Consider the following 17,237-nt stretch of genomic DNA (forward strand, 5'->3'; position numbering starts at 1 on the left):
GGAGACGTGCCGCCGCAAACCCCGGCCGCCGCGGGCAGAGGGGCGGCGGCGCGGGCGGCGGGTTTCTGCTCCCGGGAGGGACGGAGGCCGCTCCCTCCCCGCGGCCCCCGGCCCAGCCCGGGCAGGACCCCCGGCGGCTGCTCCCCGGCCGCGCCCGGGCGGTCTCCCGGCCTGGCAGGGACCGCCCGCCGACCCCGGCCTCAGCCTCAAGGGAAGACCCGGGCGCGGCGCAGCGCCCGGTGCCGGCGGACGCCGCTGCCAGCATCCATCCTCCCGCTCCCACCCGCGGCCCGGGACACGCCGCTCGGCTCGGCTCCCGCCCCTGCCAGCCCGCCTGGCCTCGCCTCCCCTCCCCTCCCCCGCCCCCCTCGCCGCTCCCGCCGCCGGCCCCCCGCCTCCCCCACCCTCACCTCAGCCGCCCCCCTCTGTCTGGCTCCCCCCGCTCTGTCTGGCGGCCCCCCCCGTCCCCGCCGCGCTTCTCGCGAGAGCTGGGGATGCCGCCGCCGCCGCCGCCGCCGCGGAGGGGGAGACACTCGGGGGGAGCCAGTGACGTCGGGAGTTTTCCTGAAAGTCAATAACGAGCCCGGCGGAGGCGGCGGGAGGAGCCGAGAGCGGGGCCCGGGCGGCTCCGGGGTGAGTGCGCCGGGGGGAGCCGCCGCCGCCGCCCTCCTGACCCCGCGCATCGATGCTGCGGCCGCGCTGCCCGCCCGGGCGCCTCCCTGCGTAGCGGGGCGCGCAGCTCCATGTAGCCGCCGCCGCCGCCAGCGCCCTGGGGCCGGAGCCGCCTCCTCCCGCCCCCGCGGAGACACCGGCCGCCAGGGACCGCCGAGCCCGGCGGGGGGACAGGGGAGGAGGCAGCGGCGCCCTCCCTCCCCTTCTCCCCCCGGAGCCGCCGCCGCCGCCGCCTTCCGGCTCCGCAGCAGCGCCCGCGGCGCCGCCGCCTCTGCAGGTACGGGGCGGGAGGGGCCGGGCGGCGGCGGCGGCGGGGCGCTGGGGCGGCGGCGCGCTCGGGGATGCGGGGCGGCGGCGCTGCGCGGCCGGGGGCGGCGGGGAGCGCGGGGCGGAGGCGCCCGTGGCCTAGCGCCGGCGGCGGGGCGGGAGGGGAGGGGAAGGGAAGGGAAGGGAAGGGAAGGGAAGGGGGGGGGGGGTCGCCCTCCTGGCGGCGTGGGGCTGAGGTGGGGAAGGGCGGGGCGGGGGGAGGGGGCGTTTCGGCGGGGAGAGGTTATGTAACGGGGCGGGGGGGAGGGGGGCTGGGGCAGGGGTAGGGCAGGGCAGGGCGCGCGCCCGGGGGCGCTGCCTGCGCGGGCGCGGGGCCGGCGGTTCCCACGCGGCGGCGGCCCCTCCCCGCCGGGCGCGCGCGCCAACCCCCTTCCCCTCCCGCCCTCCCTCCGCATCCCCCCCCGGGCCGTGCGTGCGCGGGGGGCGGCTGCGGGGCGGGATGGCGGGGCTGGGAGCCGCGGAGGTTTTACCCGCTGGGAACTTCTGTGCGTGCGTGAGCGTGTGTGTGTGTGTGCGTGTGTGTGTGCCCGCGCCCGTGCCCCCGCGCTCGGAACAGCAGCGCGGCCGGCGGGCCGCGGGTGGCAGCGCCTCGCGCAAGTGATGGTGATGATGCTGCAGCCGGCGGCGGCCCTGGCTGCAAGTAAACAAACCGGCCCCCCCTCCCCCGCCCTGCGCCTGCCCCGCGCCCGCCCCGGCCATCATGGAGGCCGCGGCCCACACGCCGAAGTTGACGCGCAGCCGGCTGCGGGGGGCTGCGGGGCGCTGCCGGCCGCGGTACCGCGCGCAGGTGGGGCCGGGCCTGCGGCGGCGTCCGCCCCGGGGTGGGGGGTGTCCCGGCAGGTGTTGCTGCGGGGCGGGGGACACCGAGCGCGGCGGCGGGGGGGCGCGGGGGTCTGCTCGCACCCCAGGGGTACCCGGGTGCCGCCGGGGCTGCCCGTGTAGGGCCCGGCGGGGCGGGGTGGGCGCGCCGTGCGGGTCTGTTTTGACAGGTCAGTGCAGCCCCTCTGAACAAAAAGTTACTGGAGCTCGCCGGTATATATTGCGGTTTAAATGCAAATGATCGTGATGTAACGAGCAGTAACAGGCTTATAGGCTGTTTGGTGCCTTTATATGAGCTGCGCGTCTTAGTTTACTTTTGGATGGGAATCTAAGAGGCATGAAATAGCCAGCGATGTTTCTTTCACGTTCCCCTGTGATACGTTATTAAAAGGGTGTATGTGAAAAAAATAAATAAAATAAAACCCCTTGTTTTCTTACAGCTGAAAAGGAATAAACAGTTTCATCTCTCTTGACCTTTATTCTAAATCTTTTTTCTTTAATGTGATTATTAGTTGACTGGCTACTTGTATATACGTCATCGTTTTTCTGAAAACATGGCTCCAACTTGAGTCAGTTAGCCTCTGTTTAGGAGTTTTATTATGAAAATTATGATATACCTGATACCTGCATTGCCAGCTTTTTTCAACACTGAAGAAACTTCCAGCAGTCTCTTCTGCTAATGTTTGTTTGGGTTTCACTAAAATTTTGCTGATAGGCAAACGTGGTTCCCCACATTTTGCATATGGAAGTCTTTACCTCTCAAGGCAAGAAGCATGCAAATGAGTAGGCCTAAACTTCTGACAAGTGACGTTTTAAGCCTGAGCTCTTGTTGCTGCCAGCTGCTGTATAGGCCACTTCTGGCTGTCCTGCACTGGAATATGGAAAGAGTGTACATGAGATAGGGATGGAAGCTTATTTAGACTTTTGAAGTAAGTGTACTACTTAAGAAGATGCTATTTGTAGAACTGTTTGTTTTTTTGACAGGAGCCTTTAAGTTGACCCCAATATCTTTAATTGGATTGGATTGCTAATTATAGTCCATGTGGATATATTTTGGTTGGATACAACCAGTAAGTCAAGTTCAAATAAGGGCCAAAGAAAAACTATGGAGATAAGAAAATGTCTCTGTTTCCTAAAAGGCTACACATAATATTTGAATAATTATTTTTTTCTCTTAATGTAAGTGTGTGGTATGTGTGTATGCACAGGCAATATTAACAAGACTGTCTTGTTTATTCCATGGTGCATTCCTACTTGTTCTAACTAGGTTTGAATGAATTCAGTAGTCTCCTTAGTTTCATAAATAAGTTCATAGAAAGCAGTATTTTAGTGTCCTACTCCCTCATTTGTTTTGTGTTTTTGGGCAAGATAATGTGTTGTTAAGCAAAATGCTGCAATTCTACGGGACGTTGATGACAATTCAGACAGGTACTAGTTTTCACTTTGCCCCAGTTGAAGAAGATAGAGTTTTAAGGATTGGGTGGCATTAATTTGCACTAGAAAATGTTGCCTTTTTGGCACTGTAACAAATGCTTTCTGAAAGGGAAAGTTGTTTGGTGGGTTTTTTTAAGCTTAACCCAAAAACGCTTACTAGAGCTTTACTATTGTTTGTAACCCAGGCTTCTGTTTGCAAGATGTTACCAGAAACCATATCTTGACTTCTGACTACAGTTTGAAACAGCATGTGTCTGAAGTTTGTATAATAACTAAAAGATCCTTCAGACTACTTGGAATTTGCCTAGCACTGATTGATTGAGTGTCCTTTCACTTCCTGGGTGCTTTTTCCCAATTTAAAGAGACCTATTGAACAATCATTTCTGTACCCAGGAAGCATTATTTGGTAAATAACTTTGAAATACTCTTTTGGAAGGTATGACACCTTTACTACAGCAATTTGTGTTAAAATACATTAGAAATCTCTGTGCTGTTCTTAGTATAAAGAAGATAGTTTCTTGTAACAGGTTATAATTTCATTTTGTGCTGTTAATGCAACAGAGGAGGTGGGGTTGGTGACACAGCTTTCCTATAGTTTTGCAAGAGACACTCAATATTCTTTGGCATCTTTTATGGCTTGGGAATACTACTGGTTTTAATTGACGCTAAAAAGTGGAAGGACATTGAAATACACCAAGTGAAAACTTTGTTGTACCATACTTCCATTTTGATATGGATAATGCATAAATGAATTGATTTGCTTTAAAAGTAATGTTCTGTACTGTAACTGTATGTTTTGTAGGTATGTTAGTTGTTAATATACCAGGAGCTCTCTGTTCTCTTGTTCCCAAGTAATAAACACTCTGTTCAAAATGTGCGGTGGTCCCTTTGTCAACAACAGTAACAATTCAAGAAGAGGGGAATAGTTAAATGTGTGCACCCATTTCATTTAACATTAAAATGTTGGTTTTGTTTTCAGTATTTGTATGAAATTTACAACCCAGTTATTGTTTTAAGTACTGTGTAAGAGAAGACTGCCAACTTAAGTGCCCTTTAACACTTCTCTAGAATATTAGATTAATTTGTCTCATCTCGGGTTCTCGTTCTGTTAGGATATGCCCTGTAAGAATACCGTGGAGGGGGAAGGGGATACTTTCTAGCACATTATGTACTTCAGGGAGTTTCACATTGCTTGTGGTGAAAGGTGTGTTTTCAGTGAGAATCTCTCCTGTCAACCAGTATGTTTCCTCTTGTTTGTACAGAAGGGACTTTCCCAGTGTGTCAGGGTCTCCTTGGTAAATATGTTGCACTAGTTACTCTTCTTTGCAACAAGTTGCTGTAGCATAGAAAAGATTATTTTCTAAAGATAAGTTACATAGTAAATGGAAAAGGCGGTTCAAAGTGTTTTTTAAAAAAAAGTGTTAAAGCCAGAGGAACAAAAAACTAGGGCATTTAGTAAAACATTCAATGTGAAAGTTAACTTTTTAGTGTTTTACATAGTGTAAGTAGTCATTAAAGTTTTGGTTTGTATTTTCATCTTGACTAATTGTATGAACAACATTCTGGGCTACCTATGTGAAGAGAAGAATTTATAAATGAGAACTATTTAGACAGATCACTAATATATACTAATAAAAAGACTGCAGAAAATGTAAGGATGTAGTAGTTGGTTATTTGGCATTTTGTCCTTGTTCCATAGCTCTAGATCAACAGTAAGTATGGGCATTCAGGTGGTTTTGATGGGTGCCATGGATTTCAAACAGATTCTTTTTGTCTTTATTATGTAAAGGTGTTGTTCAGGTGTAGTAGGAAGTTGTGGCAAAGTTAATACTTCCAAGAAAATAGCCCCAGGATTGAATGTCATTAAATGTTACTGTCAAGGAGAGTAAGCATTTTTGGCTTGTGTATCTGAAGATGCTTACTTTTGGTCACTTTAAATGTTTCTTTGATTTTTGATACTTTTTGTGTCAACGCTTATTATGATTAGATTAAATAAATTTGTATATGTTGAGTCCATCTTGATCAGTCCTCTTCTTCTGCATGTTTCTATGTGAATGTCTAGGTGTGAGTCATACTGATCAAAAATAGCATTAAGAACAAGTTTTTGCCCTGTGATTATTATTTTTTTTTTTTTCCTCTGTAATATCCTGACTAAAGAACAGTAGTAATTTTAAAATTCCCTTAAGAATGCAGCCAGGACCTCAATATTTCTTATGCATGTCTGAATGACTTGACAGCATGGTTTGTCAGACTTCCCTGCATTGTCCATGTGGTAAAGTTATTTGAGTGCAGGAGCAGAAGTGAAGAGCCTGCTTCAGCTTCACTGAGATCGATGAAGGCCTTACCACTGCCTTTTTGTAGGTGTGGAATGGCAGTGCCCATGCTGATTTAGCACCACAGTATTAATACAGTATTTCTCAGTTGAGTCTCAGTATTCTTGCAAAACAGTTTCTACAACACATATAATTTTTTTCCCCTAAGCATTTAATGTGCTTCTTGAGAGATGTGATTGGTGCAGCTTGCCTTGTGAGATTTTCTTAAAACTGTTGTATCTTTTTCTAATTGTATTGATATACTTTGAGGCAGAGAGTTAGTTGTATGTGTGAGTTTCATGTAATCTGGCTTTTTGTATAACATTTGCCAAAGACCTTCATCTAATGAGCTCTGAATCTAGCCTTAAATGTGTGTAAGCAATCGTATACCTTTGAAAAATACACAGTCTTCATTTAAGGTTGTAGAGATTTCCTTCTGTCCTTAGGAAATTCAGATTTCAAGTTGATGAGAATAATGCTTTTTGAAAGTGAACAAGAAGATCCAAAGGTTTTAGGTTAGAAGTTGATTATGTTCTAGTCATATTGCAGTGTCAGAATTTGACAGTTAGGAGGTTCAGCAATGTTTCATTGCTTGTAGGAAGGAATCACAAAGCTCATTCTTATTGTTGCAAGGCAGTTCAGATTTTAATTTGTTCAATATCCAGATAATAAATAAATCTTACTATAAGAGTTTAAAAGAAAGCTAGTAGATATGTCATTGAACTTTTTCCATCTTTTATATTAGTAGTCTGAGAACACATCTTTATCTCAGTACTTTTCTTCTTGTCACTTATGGCACTTCACATATTTCTGATTTTTTATTATCTTCAGCAGTGTGCTCAATGTTTTATATGCAATATGATGTTGTGCTGCAGAAAAGTTACTATCATACAAATAAATATATGAACTTAACAAAACTTTATTTTGTATCTCTTGAAGATATCTTTTAAAATCCCTCATCTCAGAATGAAGAGGAATTTCTAGGCTCTTTGAACTTTTGAAAATTAGATTACCTTTTTTGGAGTATTCTAGACACAGAAAGCCAATTTTAGTTTTGTTTTAAAAATGTGGAACTTGGGTTTAATTTTGCTTGGTTATTTGAGTCATTACTAAACTATTTTTTTAGAGGGCAAAGAAACTTTGTCTTAAAAAAGGCAAGAATTAGTTTTCCTACATTAATCCTTAGCAAGTTAAAGTTACTACATGTATTTTGAAGTGTTGTGTGGAATAACGTTATCATAGTTGTGATACTCTGCTCAGCTAATCCTTGATTTGACTTCCTTTAAGTCTCAAAACTCTCCTGAGTTCATTGTCTCAGTAACTTTTTTTTTGATGCATAACTTTAGCCCTCCCTTCACCTTTTCTACTTTAAATGTATTCTTTGGTTAAGTTTCAGACCTATACTCTAATATGTTATATCACTATGCTTCTGCCTGATTTTCCGTTATTGTTTTATGTGATTGAGGGGAGACAAAAAGGATTTAAAACATTTGTGTCAAGAAACACAATGCAAAACAATGGGTTGTTGACATTTCATGTGGGATTCTAAAAAACCGATTTAGTTACATTTTAGAAACTTCCTTTGTACCTTGGTAAACAAAGGCAAGCGTGGCTTTGTTCACCTTACTTTAATTATACCTTTGACCCTTAAAATAACTTGCTTTGTCATTGTAATAGGAAGAGAGATACAGAATGATGGTTTCTTTCCTGATAAACTTATTCAGTTGCAGAAGCTAAATAAAACATCTAACTTGTATATTAATATTTCAGTGTGCCTGTAGTCTCCTAACTAGGTTTATCTGAGCATATATTAGTTATGTGCAGCTTTTGACATACTGAAAGTGAAAATAGAGCGCTGACAATAATAAGGCACAAAGCATACTCATAAGCGTGCTTTAAAAAGTCAAGGGCTATGAAATAAAGTTGTTAGGAGTACAGTTTTGGTACCAATATTCTTAAAGACATTGAGGCTTTTAGTACGAAATACAGTTTAAAAAATATTTGCAATGCCTATCACGGGGATATCAGAATTTTTTATATTTGTTTTAAAATTTGTACAGTATGAACATTTCTACTTAGAAAGTATTTAGGGGTATCTTTAAGTGTCTTAATTGTGGATACCTAAAGATTAACATTTTATAAATTTAGGATCTACTGTCTTTGAATAATCCTTTTTTTTTGATTTCTTTGTCTTGTCTAACCAGTTCATGTTTTGTTTTGTCTTTGCTTGTGGTGTTTTTTTTTTTGTTTGTTTGTTTGTTTTTTTTTTAAATTGACTCTAATAAGCTGATCAAATACTATCTGCCTGCAGGTTCCTTTTTCTCAATGTAAGCAGTGATAGTATTTAAATCAGTCAGTCCTCCTGAGACTGTAAAAGGGACATAATCCATTCCGCTGGGTTTGAAGTACAACCAAAATTCCAGAATAGGTAGTTTGTAAAAGCCTGTATAAATACTCTATACTTTTTAGATAAAGCACTCAGCTGAATGTGATTCTTCCATTAACAATATGGGTTAATTTGATTTAGTAGGTTTTGTAGCAGTCTCTGTCCTGCAACATACTCTTTTGTGTAATTTTTGATGATGTCTAATATATCCTCTAATTGACCAGACTTTTAGACAACTTTGGTAGGAGAAGAGGATAATGCGTGCATTTTTCATATAAATAAAACTTGGATCTCAGCTTCCAATCCTAAAGAAAACTCTGTTTTTAGTTTAGAGCCTTATCTATTGAATTCCTTGCTCTGTGATTGCAACCGATTCTGGAGACAGTTACAGCTTGTTTGGTTGTCTTGGAGGATTGAAACTCAGATTTGAGAAAACTTCTTAGCGTGATCTGCTTCAAAAAAAGCCCCCAAAGCAGGGAAACAAACATGCATGTGATGGAAGCCACTAGAGGATGACTGAGAGCTGCTTTTTTTGGTAGTGTGTGTTTTGTGTGTGCATGCACAAAATGTTTCAGTTGCCTTTCTGCAAAATAAGGAGATAGAGATGATGAGATTTGGCTCTGCTTACATTAAGGACCAAAGAATCTCAGTGAGTCAGGCAAAGTGAATCAGAAAGATTCACTTGCTGCTTTTTCCCCAAACATTTTATTAAACAAATGATTACTTGTAAAAAGGGAAAATGGTAGTTCCCTTATATATTTAGAGAATAAGGTTGGATGAATCATTAAGTTGATAATATTGCAAGAAGTTATAGGGATTGTCTCTGGAAGCGCTGAAACTGATTCTGTTGGTATCCTCTCTGGTAACTTGAGTTGGTAAATGTGAGAGTATCTGTTTTTTCTCAGCTCCAAAATTGTTGAAAGTAGGAGCCCGTGTTTATGAAAGTTCTTACAACAGAGACCTGAATCATACAATTTACACTGAATTTATGGGCACTGTCTTCTTTACTCAGCTGTCTCTTGTCACGGGGGAAATGGGAGGATGCCCAGATTCCAAGGGAGTGTTGTCTGTTCTTATGAATCTTGATGATTGTTCACTTACACATAGTGGTTGTTAAGAGTAGACCTGAACCACTGTTTTTAGTCCTTCTTCTTGGAAGGGATTTTTTTTCTTCTCCCCATCCACTGGGTGTGTGGAGGTACCCGACTGCTGTGATGGGCATTAGAGCTTCCTTTTATTTAAAAATACAAGTTGAGGAAAGGTGTCATCCTACTGAGTAGTCCATTTTTCATTTTAATGGTTGGTCTTACAGTTCCCATATGGTAGCATCATGAAATGAGCTGGTTCTTCTCTATATTGCTGTTATTCTTAAAGTTCAAGATGAAAACTGAAAAGGTGTTGGCGAGTTTTCGCCACAGCTTGGGAGAACTGTGAGCCCTGGCAGAGGGATCTGGAACCCTGTTGCATGTAATAGTTTCTACTTTGTTCAGAAAGATGCCTTTGCAACCTCTACAGCTAGGAATTTAAAAGTGTAATATTAGCTCTTAAGAAGTGTGCTGAATTGTTTCATCTAACACTATAAAAGTGGCTTAATAGCTTTCCAAATAAAGGAAAAGTTTTACTATTTTTTACCAGATCCAAAAAAATACAAGTGTTTTATTCACATGACTGACTGTGATGGAGTAAATTTTTACACCTGCACCATAAAGCATGTAGACAATAGATTCTTGTATGTATTATGCATATACATGACTATCTGATACTGTCTGCAGAATACACATAATATACTGTTGAAAAAGTGTCTTTCAAGTTCCGTTTGATAACGTGGGGGGAAAAAAAAGCAATCCAACGCGTTCTCCAGTTGCTGGAACGTATATGAAAACAAGTCAAGTTTTTCCCTGTAGGAAGCAGCTGGAATGCAAAATATCTTCAACTTCAGTTCTTACAGATCTTGTCACTATTTCTGTAGGTTCATCCTATAGCAATAAGGGAAACTAAACATTACTGTATACTAGCTGCTGACACTAGAAGTGCATTGGGAGAGCAGAGCTCTCTGATTGCTAACAAGTATTTAAGTTCTATGCCTGCTGAGCAGAATAAACATTTCTGTAGCTTTTCTTGAAATAGTTGAACTACAGATGAAATGCTATTTTCATGTGAGAGTTCTTGTTCCATGTGTTTCAGGCAACTCCTTTACATCTGTAGACAATCCTTTATTACATCTTCAGGGAAGAAGGTTTCTGTATGACTATTTTTCATTAAGGTCAGTTTTTGTCATGATAAGACTCAAACATCTGCTCTTTTTGAGCTTTGCTCAGTGACTTTCAGAGTAAAGGAATACAGCTTTTAGAAAGCCACAAAGGAATTTAGTAAGGGTTAATAGTACAGATGCTTACAAATGGCTTCTTAAAAGTGTAGTGTGAATGTATAACCTTTATTTTCATTAGTCTTTTAGTGCTTTGATTTATTTCCTTCAGCTTCCTATGTAATTCAGCTTGTCTTTTAATTACCTATTAAGTAAGCGATCAATATAACCATGCAATTGTTGATAATTCTACTTAAGTGGTAATATGAAAATAAACTGGAGGTAATTCAGTTAGTTTTGTCACCATATTTATCTGATTTTTGTATTTTTGAGGTTTTGTTCAAAATTCAGTAAAGTAGTGGGTGCAGTGGGTGGGATGCAATCCTACAGACGTACATTTGAGATTCTTGGGACACTGGCTGACATGAAAGCAGTCATAGATCAGATTTTGATTGAGTAATGCTAACTTAATTGTAATCAGTGGATAAATAGGGAGCTTTAAGTATAAATTCACTTGTCAAAACTGGGCATCTGCTGGAATCATGGGCATTCTGAATTGTGGTATCAGCACAAATACAGGCTGGGCAATGAGTGGATTCAGAGCAGACCTGCGGAGAAGAACTTGGGGGTATTAGTGGATGGAAAACTGACTATGAGCCAGCAATGTCTGCTCACAGCCCAGAAAGCCAATCGTGTCCTGGGCTGCATCAAGGGAAGTGTGGTCAGCATGTTGAGGGAGGGGATTCTCCCCTCTACTCCACTCTTGTGAGACCCCACCTGCAGTGCTGTGTCCAGCTCTGGGGCGCCAGGCATAAGAAGGACATGGACTTGCTCAAGTGGGTCCAGAGGAGGCCACAAAGATGATGAGGGGGCTGGAGCACGTCCCTTATGAGGACAGGCTGAGAGAGCTGGGGTTGTTCAGCCTGGAGAAGAGAAGGCTCTGGGGAGACCTTATAGCAGCCTTCCAGTACTTAAAGGTGGCCTACAGGGAAGGTGGGGAGGGACTCTTTACCAGGGAGTGTAGTGATCAGACAAGGGGTAATGGTTTTAAACTGAAAGAGGGTAGATTTAGATTAGATATAAGGAAGAAATTCTTTACCGTGAGGGTGGTGAGGCACTGGAACAGGTTGCCCAGAGAGGCTGTGGCTGCCCCCTCCCTGGAAGTGTTCAAGGCCAGGTTGGACGGGGCTTTGAGCAACCTGGTCTAGTGGAAGGTGTCCCTGCCCCTGGCAGGGGGGTTGGAACTAGGTGATCTTTAAGGTCCCTTCCAACCCAAACCATTCTGTGATTCTATGACTTAATGATCGGTACGTGGGCAGACAAGATTATCGCTAATTAGTACAAAGTTAATTTCTTATAGCTTAGTCTCTACCAATAAAATAAATGACTGCATTTTTCATTAGCACACACCAAAATTGGAAAGTACATTAAATTTGAAAAAAGAGTAAAACATATCACAGCATATGCGAGCCTAAGCAAAGTACTGTGTGTTGCATTGCTTCTTTTGTCTTTACAGTTAAAAAAAAGTTACCTGTGATTGCTTCTTAAAGAATGCAATGAAAGTCTTATAGGAAAATCAAACTTTAGTTGGATATTTCAATACTACTGTGCTTACATTTCATTTGCAGAACAACTGCTTTTAGGTCACAGTTGTTTGATGCTCACCTCTGGCTTTGTCAAGATTTGAGTGTTTGTAATAAGAGCTGATACTGTGCTGTGGTGATCCAGAACAACAAAACTGCAGCCCGCTTTCAGACACATGTCTTAATCTGTGAGGATCTCTTTCCACACACAGCTGATAGACTTGCTTATTTCTAGTTTGAAGCATGCAAACAAAAGTTCTGATAATATATGACCCAGAAAATAACTCTCACACTAATAAGGTGAAGGATGTGGAAATGCATGTTCTGGTTATTTCTGCCATACTAGCTTACACAATACAAAGCCTAAACAGCTAAAGCTAGTGAGGTCAATTAACAGTAATGAAACAGTCTCATGTCATTCCAAAACCTTGTACATAACATTTTCTTTTAACTCTTACGAAAGCTTAAATAGTATTTAAGTCTTAAGGCAGGGTGTGCAGTTGCATAAACACAGGTGTCTGGTGTTCTTTTAGACACAACAGGGTATGATGCCTGTGCAGAAGGCTGTGCATCACCTGCATAGGTCTTGCTGTCATATGTGCCAGTGCCATGGAGATGTCTCAGAGGCACTGTATTCAGTATTACTTAAATTTTGCAGTATTAATGAAATTAGCATTCTGTTTTTTACTTTTATGCAGCTGAAATACTGCATGTTTTTGAAAAAATAGTGCAGCGACAGCAAAACTGTAAAATGGACACAGTTCAGTGTTTCTGTAACATCAGGTTGTACTGCATTTTTTATTGCATACCGCTTGAAAAAAATGCCAAGTTTTATTTTGCACAGCACAGCATCCATACAGAAGTAGCCTTCCATCTAGCTGCTGTGTTGTGCAAATACACGTTTTTCAAATGATAAATAAGAAATAACATGCATGTGTATAATGATTCAGTTTTTAGCCTGTACTCGGTTGGATTAAACCAGTTTATTTCCCAGTCCTTTCTCCATTTATGCGTTGAAGTTTGCTTCTAGCACAGTCATGTTTGTTTCTATCACATGTTTAAATTTGTTGGTCAATCTACTAAATGGATATGTATGTGCTGCATTTGCTAGTATTAAACTGGTGTTTAATCCTGTTCCATGCTAGCGCTGCAGACATGTGTGCTCCTGTGTGTAGAGCCATAGAAGGGTGTTCCTCCACCATCAGAGAAATCCCTTTTCTTGCTTCCCACCCCCTTTTCTAGACCAGCATTATTTGAATGCTTCTCTTTATGTTGAAGGATGGAGGGGAAAGGCAGTCCACCGGCAAAAGGAAACCTCTCCTGCCCTCTGGCTTCTCTTCCTACTTGATTGTAGTGCTATTTATTTCTTCTTCACAGCTGTTAGGTACTCTGGGAGTGAGGTGGTCAGAAGAGGTGGTTGTGGCTTTGGAGCATGGCACGTCCTGTTCCAGGGCTGACTTCCCTTCTGTCCCCTGCAAGCTGAGCTTTGTAGGGAAAAGAGCACTCTTGAAACTGCCTGGCTTAAAGCCTTGAGAGAATGTGTGCTCCTTCTTTTCATAATCTAAACATTGGCTTTCTTGGTTAATTTGTACTCCTAAGCAGTTGTTTTTCTGTTTGGGTACTTGCAGATGATGCTGTTTTTTAAAAACTTCTCTAAGTTAATGATTTGTATTGGCTATAATGAAATTATAGTGGAAGTAAGATGAATGTTATATTTCTGTCGCCTTTACTATTTTTTTTAATTCAAGCATTAAAAAAACTAATTGCATGGCTGGTAAACTGGTTACTACAGATTTTGACAGTAATGAAGATAACATATTTATAGTACTTAAGGATTTGGTTTTAGGCTCCTTTACAGAACCTTTCCTTCCATTTTCTTTCACTCTTGATATGATCGACGTAGCCATAATAGAGGAACCACTTGTCCATTGCATGTATTCTGACAAATGTGGGAATGGTTAGAGCTCCTGTGGGTTCAGAGTTGGACCTGTGAAGCAGTACCAGCACCCCTTCATTTAACAACATCCTGTGCATTAGTATGAGAGAATTCTATTGTGTGCATTTTATAAAAGTGCCATACGACTTAAAATTTAACACATTATGCTTCTTTTAAGTATTACAGCGAAGACTAAAAACATGATTCTGTTATGTGGTTAATTAAAAGAAAGGCAGATTTTTAATATGATCTCAGTCAGTGGAAGATATCAACAAAGACTTTTTTGTTGGCTGTCAAGTGAGAAAAACAGAAAAGACTTAGATTCTTTTTCTAATATTTCCTTCCAGGCTGACTCATCAGTAGAAATTGGGAAGAGCTGCAGAAGAGAAGCCAAAAAGACAAGCTGATAACTCAAAGAAATATTCTTTTGAGCTGGGGGTTCAGAGTGGAGCCATCATGAGCGATGTTACCATTGTGAAGGAAGGCTGGGTTCAGAAGAGGGGTAAGTTCTGTCTTTTAATGGAAAGTTCTGATGTATCTATCGCATGCTGTGTGCAGTAGCATTACATGGTTACACATATGAGCATTCTTGATTTATCTTCTGGTCTGCAGTGAGCTAATCTGACCATATGGAATTAATGGCCATTAAGGCCTTGGTCTTGTTAATACTTAACCCTCAGCACTGCCCCTGTTTGTAGGGGTAACTGACAGTGAAGAGGAAGTTCGGCTCTAATTCCCACTTAACCTTGCTGTTGCAGCTGCTGTCACCCATGTATCAGACTAAGTATGCTGTTGTGGCAGCTGGAAGTGGTAGTAATAGAGGTGCACAGTAGAAGGTTGCCTGGAAGCTCTTGCGGATGTGATACTTTGTGTGAAACTTCCTAGATGCCAAAATCATTCACTGTGGCTCAGCTTGTATTACAAATGCAAGTAGTCCCCATAAAATCAACATAATACTTGCATAAAGCTCAGCATACACCTAATTACTTTGCAGACCTGGAAGCCATATGATTAAAGAACATGTTCCTAATTATAAGCCAGTCTAAAGTATGATTTTCTGTTATATATTCCTGTAAATTCTTCAGGTGTCACTTTATAATGTGTCACCATGTGATTTACAAATTTGGGAAGGTTGCTGTATGTTAAGCTTTGAATGAGAAACCTCTAGAAATATCTGGCATTTGTATCATGTAATGAACTTCAGATGAAATCTTCTATGCTTTATGCTGCTCTGCTTTGGGTTGTGGTTGCGTACATGATTTATTTCCCAAAGAACATCATCTCTCTTGCAGAGAGAAGGTGATCTAGATTATAGGGTGATTTATGCCATGAGCTTCTGTGATTCTAGCCCAGAAAGATTTAGACTGGAATAGTTGGAACAAAATTACCCTTTAATTTACAAAGAAATGCTTTGTTTCAATAGCAGTGTGTGAAGACGAAGATCATTATTAGCTTTGTTATTGCAGATTGACATTAAATGTCAAAGAAGCCAAGAGAATGAGAGAAAAAGTTTATTATTCTGTTATTATTCCTGCATAAATTGTATTTCAGGATGCATTATGGGTATTGTAGATGAAAATGGGCTAAACTATGTGATGCTTAAGGTCTGCTTCCTATTTTGGAATATATACTTATATTTAAAACAAATCAAATTTTACATGACAGGAACTATTTAAAATTTTAAATTATTTTTCTTTACCATCTTGTTGTTTACTCAGTTTGGGTATCTGATTTCCTTTTTTGATTATTTAGTATAAATTTCTTTCAAATGCATTAGAAAATGATTAGGATGATCCAAATAATTGTCTTCTATATGGTATCAGTTCCTTCATGTAATATCCCTCATTCTTATCACACCCTGGTATCAACTCTGTGAGCACTGGATATGCATATATTAATCACTGAGGTCCAGAAAAGGACAGTGTACAGTGAAACTCAATGTCTTACTGAATATTTGAAATTCTGAAATGTAAAATAAAGGTTTTCCTTCTCATGCTGTTTTACTATCTATTAATTGAAGAAAAGCCTACCAAGTTGACATTTTGATGTCAATTTTGTAAGTAATTATTTTCTTTTCTAAGTAAAGACACTTCATGATGTGCATTTTTGCTTATTTTAATTAACTTTGAGTGAATGTATGGTTGGTTTTTTCCTTCTGACTATAGGTAACTGTGTAGGTTTGCAGGTTTAAGTGGGACTTTTTTTTAATCACATCTAATATTGTCCTTAATTTTCTGTGTCTGACTTATTCTGGTTGTTGGTGCATTAAAGCATTCATTTTGTTTGCTTGTGAAAACAAAAGGAAAAGTGCAGTAGTGTTCTGCAATGTCAAGAATTTGTAAGCATTTAATTCAATGTTTATACATTTCATGTAATTACAACTTCTATCCTGACCTTGCTCTGGAGCAAGAGAATCAAAGCTGTTAAGCGCTTTTTTTTTTTATTGTTGCCAGGAAGTATCCAACCTTAATCTAAATTCTGAAAGTTGGATTATGCTCAGTAGACACTTTTTATTTTGGCAGCTAAATATTCTCTCTGTGTGAGAAGAAGCATTGTGGGATTGGGTAAAGCTGCCCTGCTTCCGCAAGCGATCAGCTATTACAGTTTTAAAGTGATTTTTTTCTGATCATCCCCACTTGACGCTCATTGGCTCAGTTCACAGGGTGGTTTTCATAGCTACAAACCAGGTTCCTCCTGGAGGAAGCAGAGCATGGGATCTTGTCTCCAGGTGGACACCGAGTGAACTCCAGCCCCAGTGATCAGTCCTTTGGACAGCCCTGAACCGCGTGTGTGGTGCAACGTTCAATCTGAGGCTCCAGACTAAATTTAACTTGAAACAAAACTTGAAAACCCTACATGCTGGAAACATAGGGGCCTGGGCACCATCTGCTTCAGTTGACTGATTTGCTTCTACTATGCCAGATTACTTGGTCATGTGGATATAGCCTAGGAACTTTAAAAATTGTTCTCTTCAGCTGTCAGGAAGGTTTGTGATATAAGGAAAAGAACAAAACAGTCTCTCTCTGTGATTCACAGCCTAGTCAAGGAATATGAGGATGACTTAAAAGTACTGGGATGAAGAAGGGTTTTGTACAAAGGTGGGTTAAGTGAACTGAATGTAGGAATGAGAGGGGAGGACTAAAAGTTGAGCTGGGGATCTCTCAGTTGAGACTCTGGTTGAGAGAGGCTGGGGAAGACAGGGTCTGTTACGGCACAGTATTACAATTCTTAATGACTGTGAAATGCACTGAGAAAATGTTTGCTTTGTTATCCTTAGTACTGTACCCATGTCAATAATAGAGGGCTGAAGGCTATATGTTTGTAAGCTTTTAACCCTGCTGTTGAGCACCGACAAGTCGATGTGATGCTACACAGTTGGCTTCAATGCTCTGTTTTTCTGTGTGTGCTTAAATGATGAACCCATTGAAGTATTAGTATTTTAAAATCAGCCATCACTCAAATT

At 42.0% G+C, this 17,237-nt stretch overlaps 1 protein-coding gene across 2 annotated transcripts in view; it reads left to right on the forward strand.

The window, feature by feature from the left end:
• The first annotated feature begins 516 nt into the window (after window positions 1–516).
• Window positions 517–17,237, forward strand: part of AKT3 (AKT serine/threonine kinase 3) — a 161,088-nt gene continuing 144,367 nt past the window's right edge. Inside the window, exons 1-2 of one of the 2 annotated variants that reach the window (XM_074818365.1) lie at window positions 517–949; window positions 14,122–14,276. In XM_074818365.1, the coding sequence (XP_074674466.1) occupies window positions 14,231–14,276 (46 nt within the window). In that variant the 5' untranslated portion in view covers window positions 517–949; window positions 14,122–14,230. The remainder of the gene's footprint in view (window positions 950–14,121; window positions 14,277–17,237) is intronic. The other variant, XM_074818366.1, reaches the window with a different exon arrangement.

Source organism: Strix aluco, chromosome 3 (genome assembly GCF_031877795.1).
Source record: "Strix aluco isolate bStrAlu1 chromosome 3, bStrAlu1.hap1, whole genome shotgun sequence".
Lineage (NCBI taxonomy): Eukaryota > Metazoa > Chordata > Aves > Strigiformes > Strigidae > Strix > Strix aluco.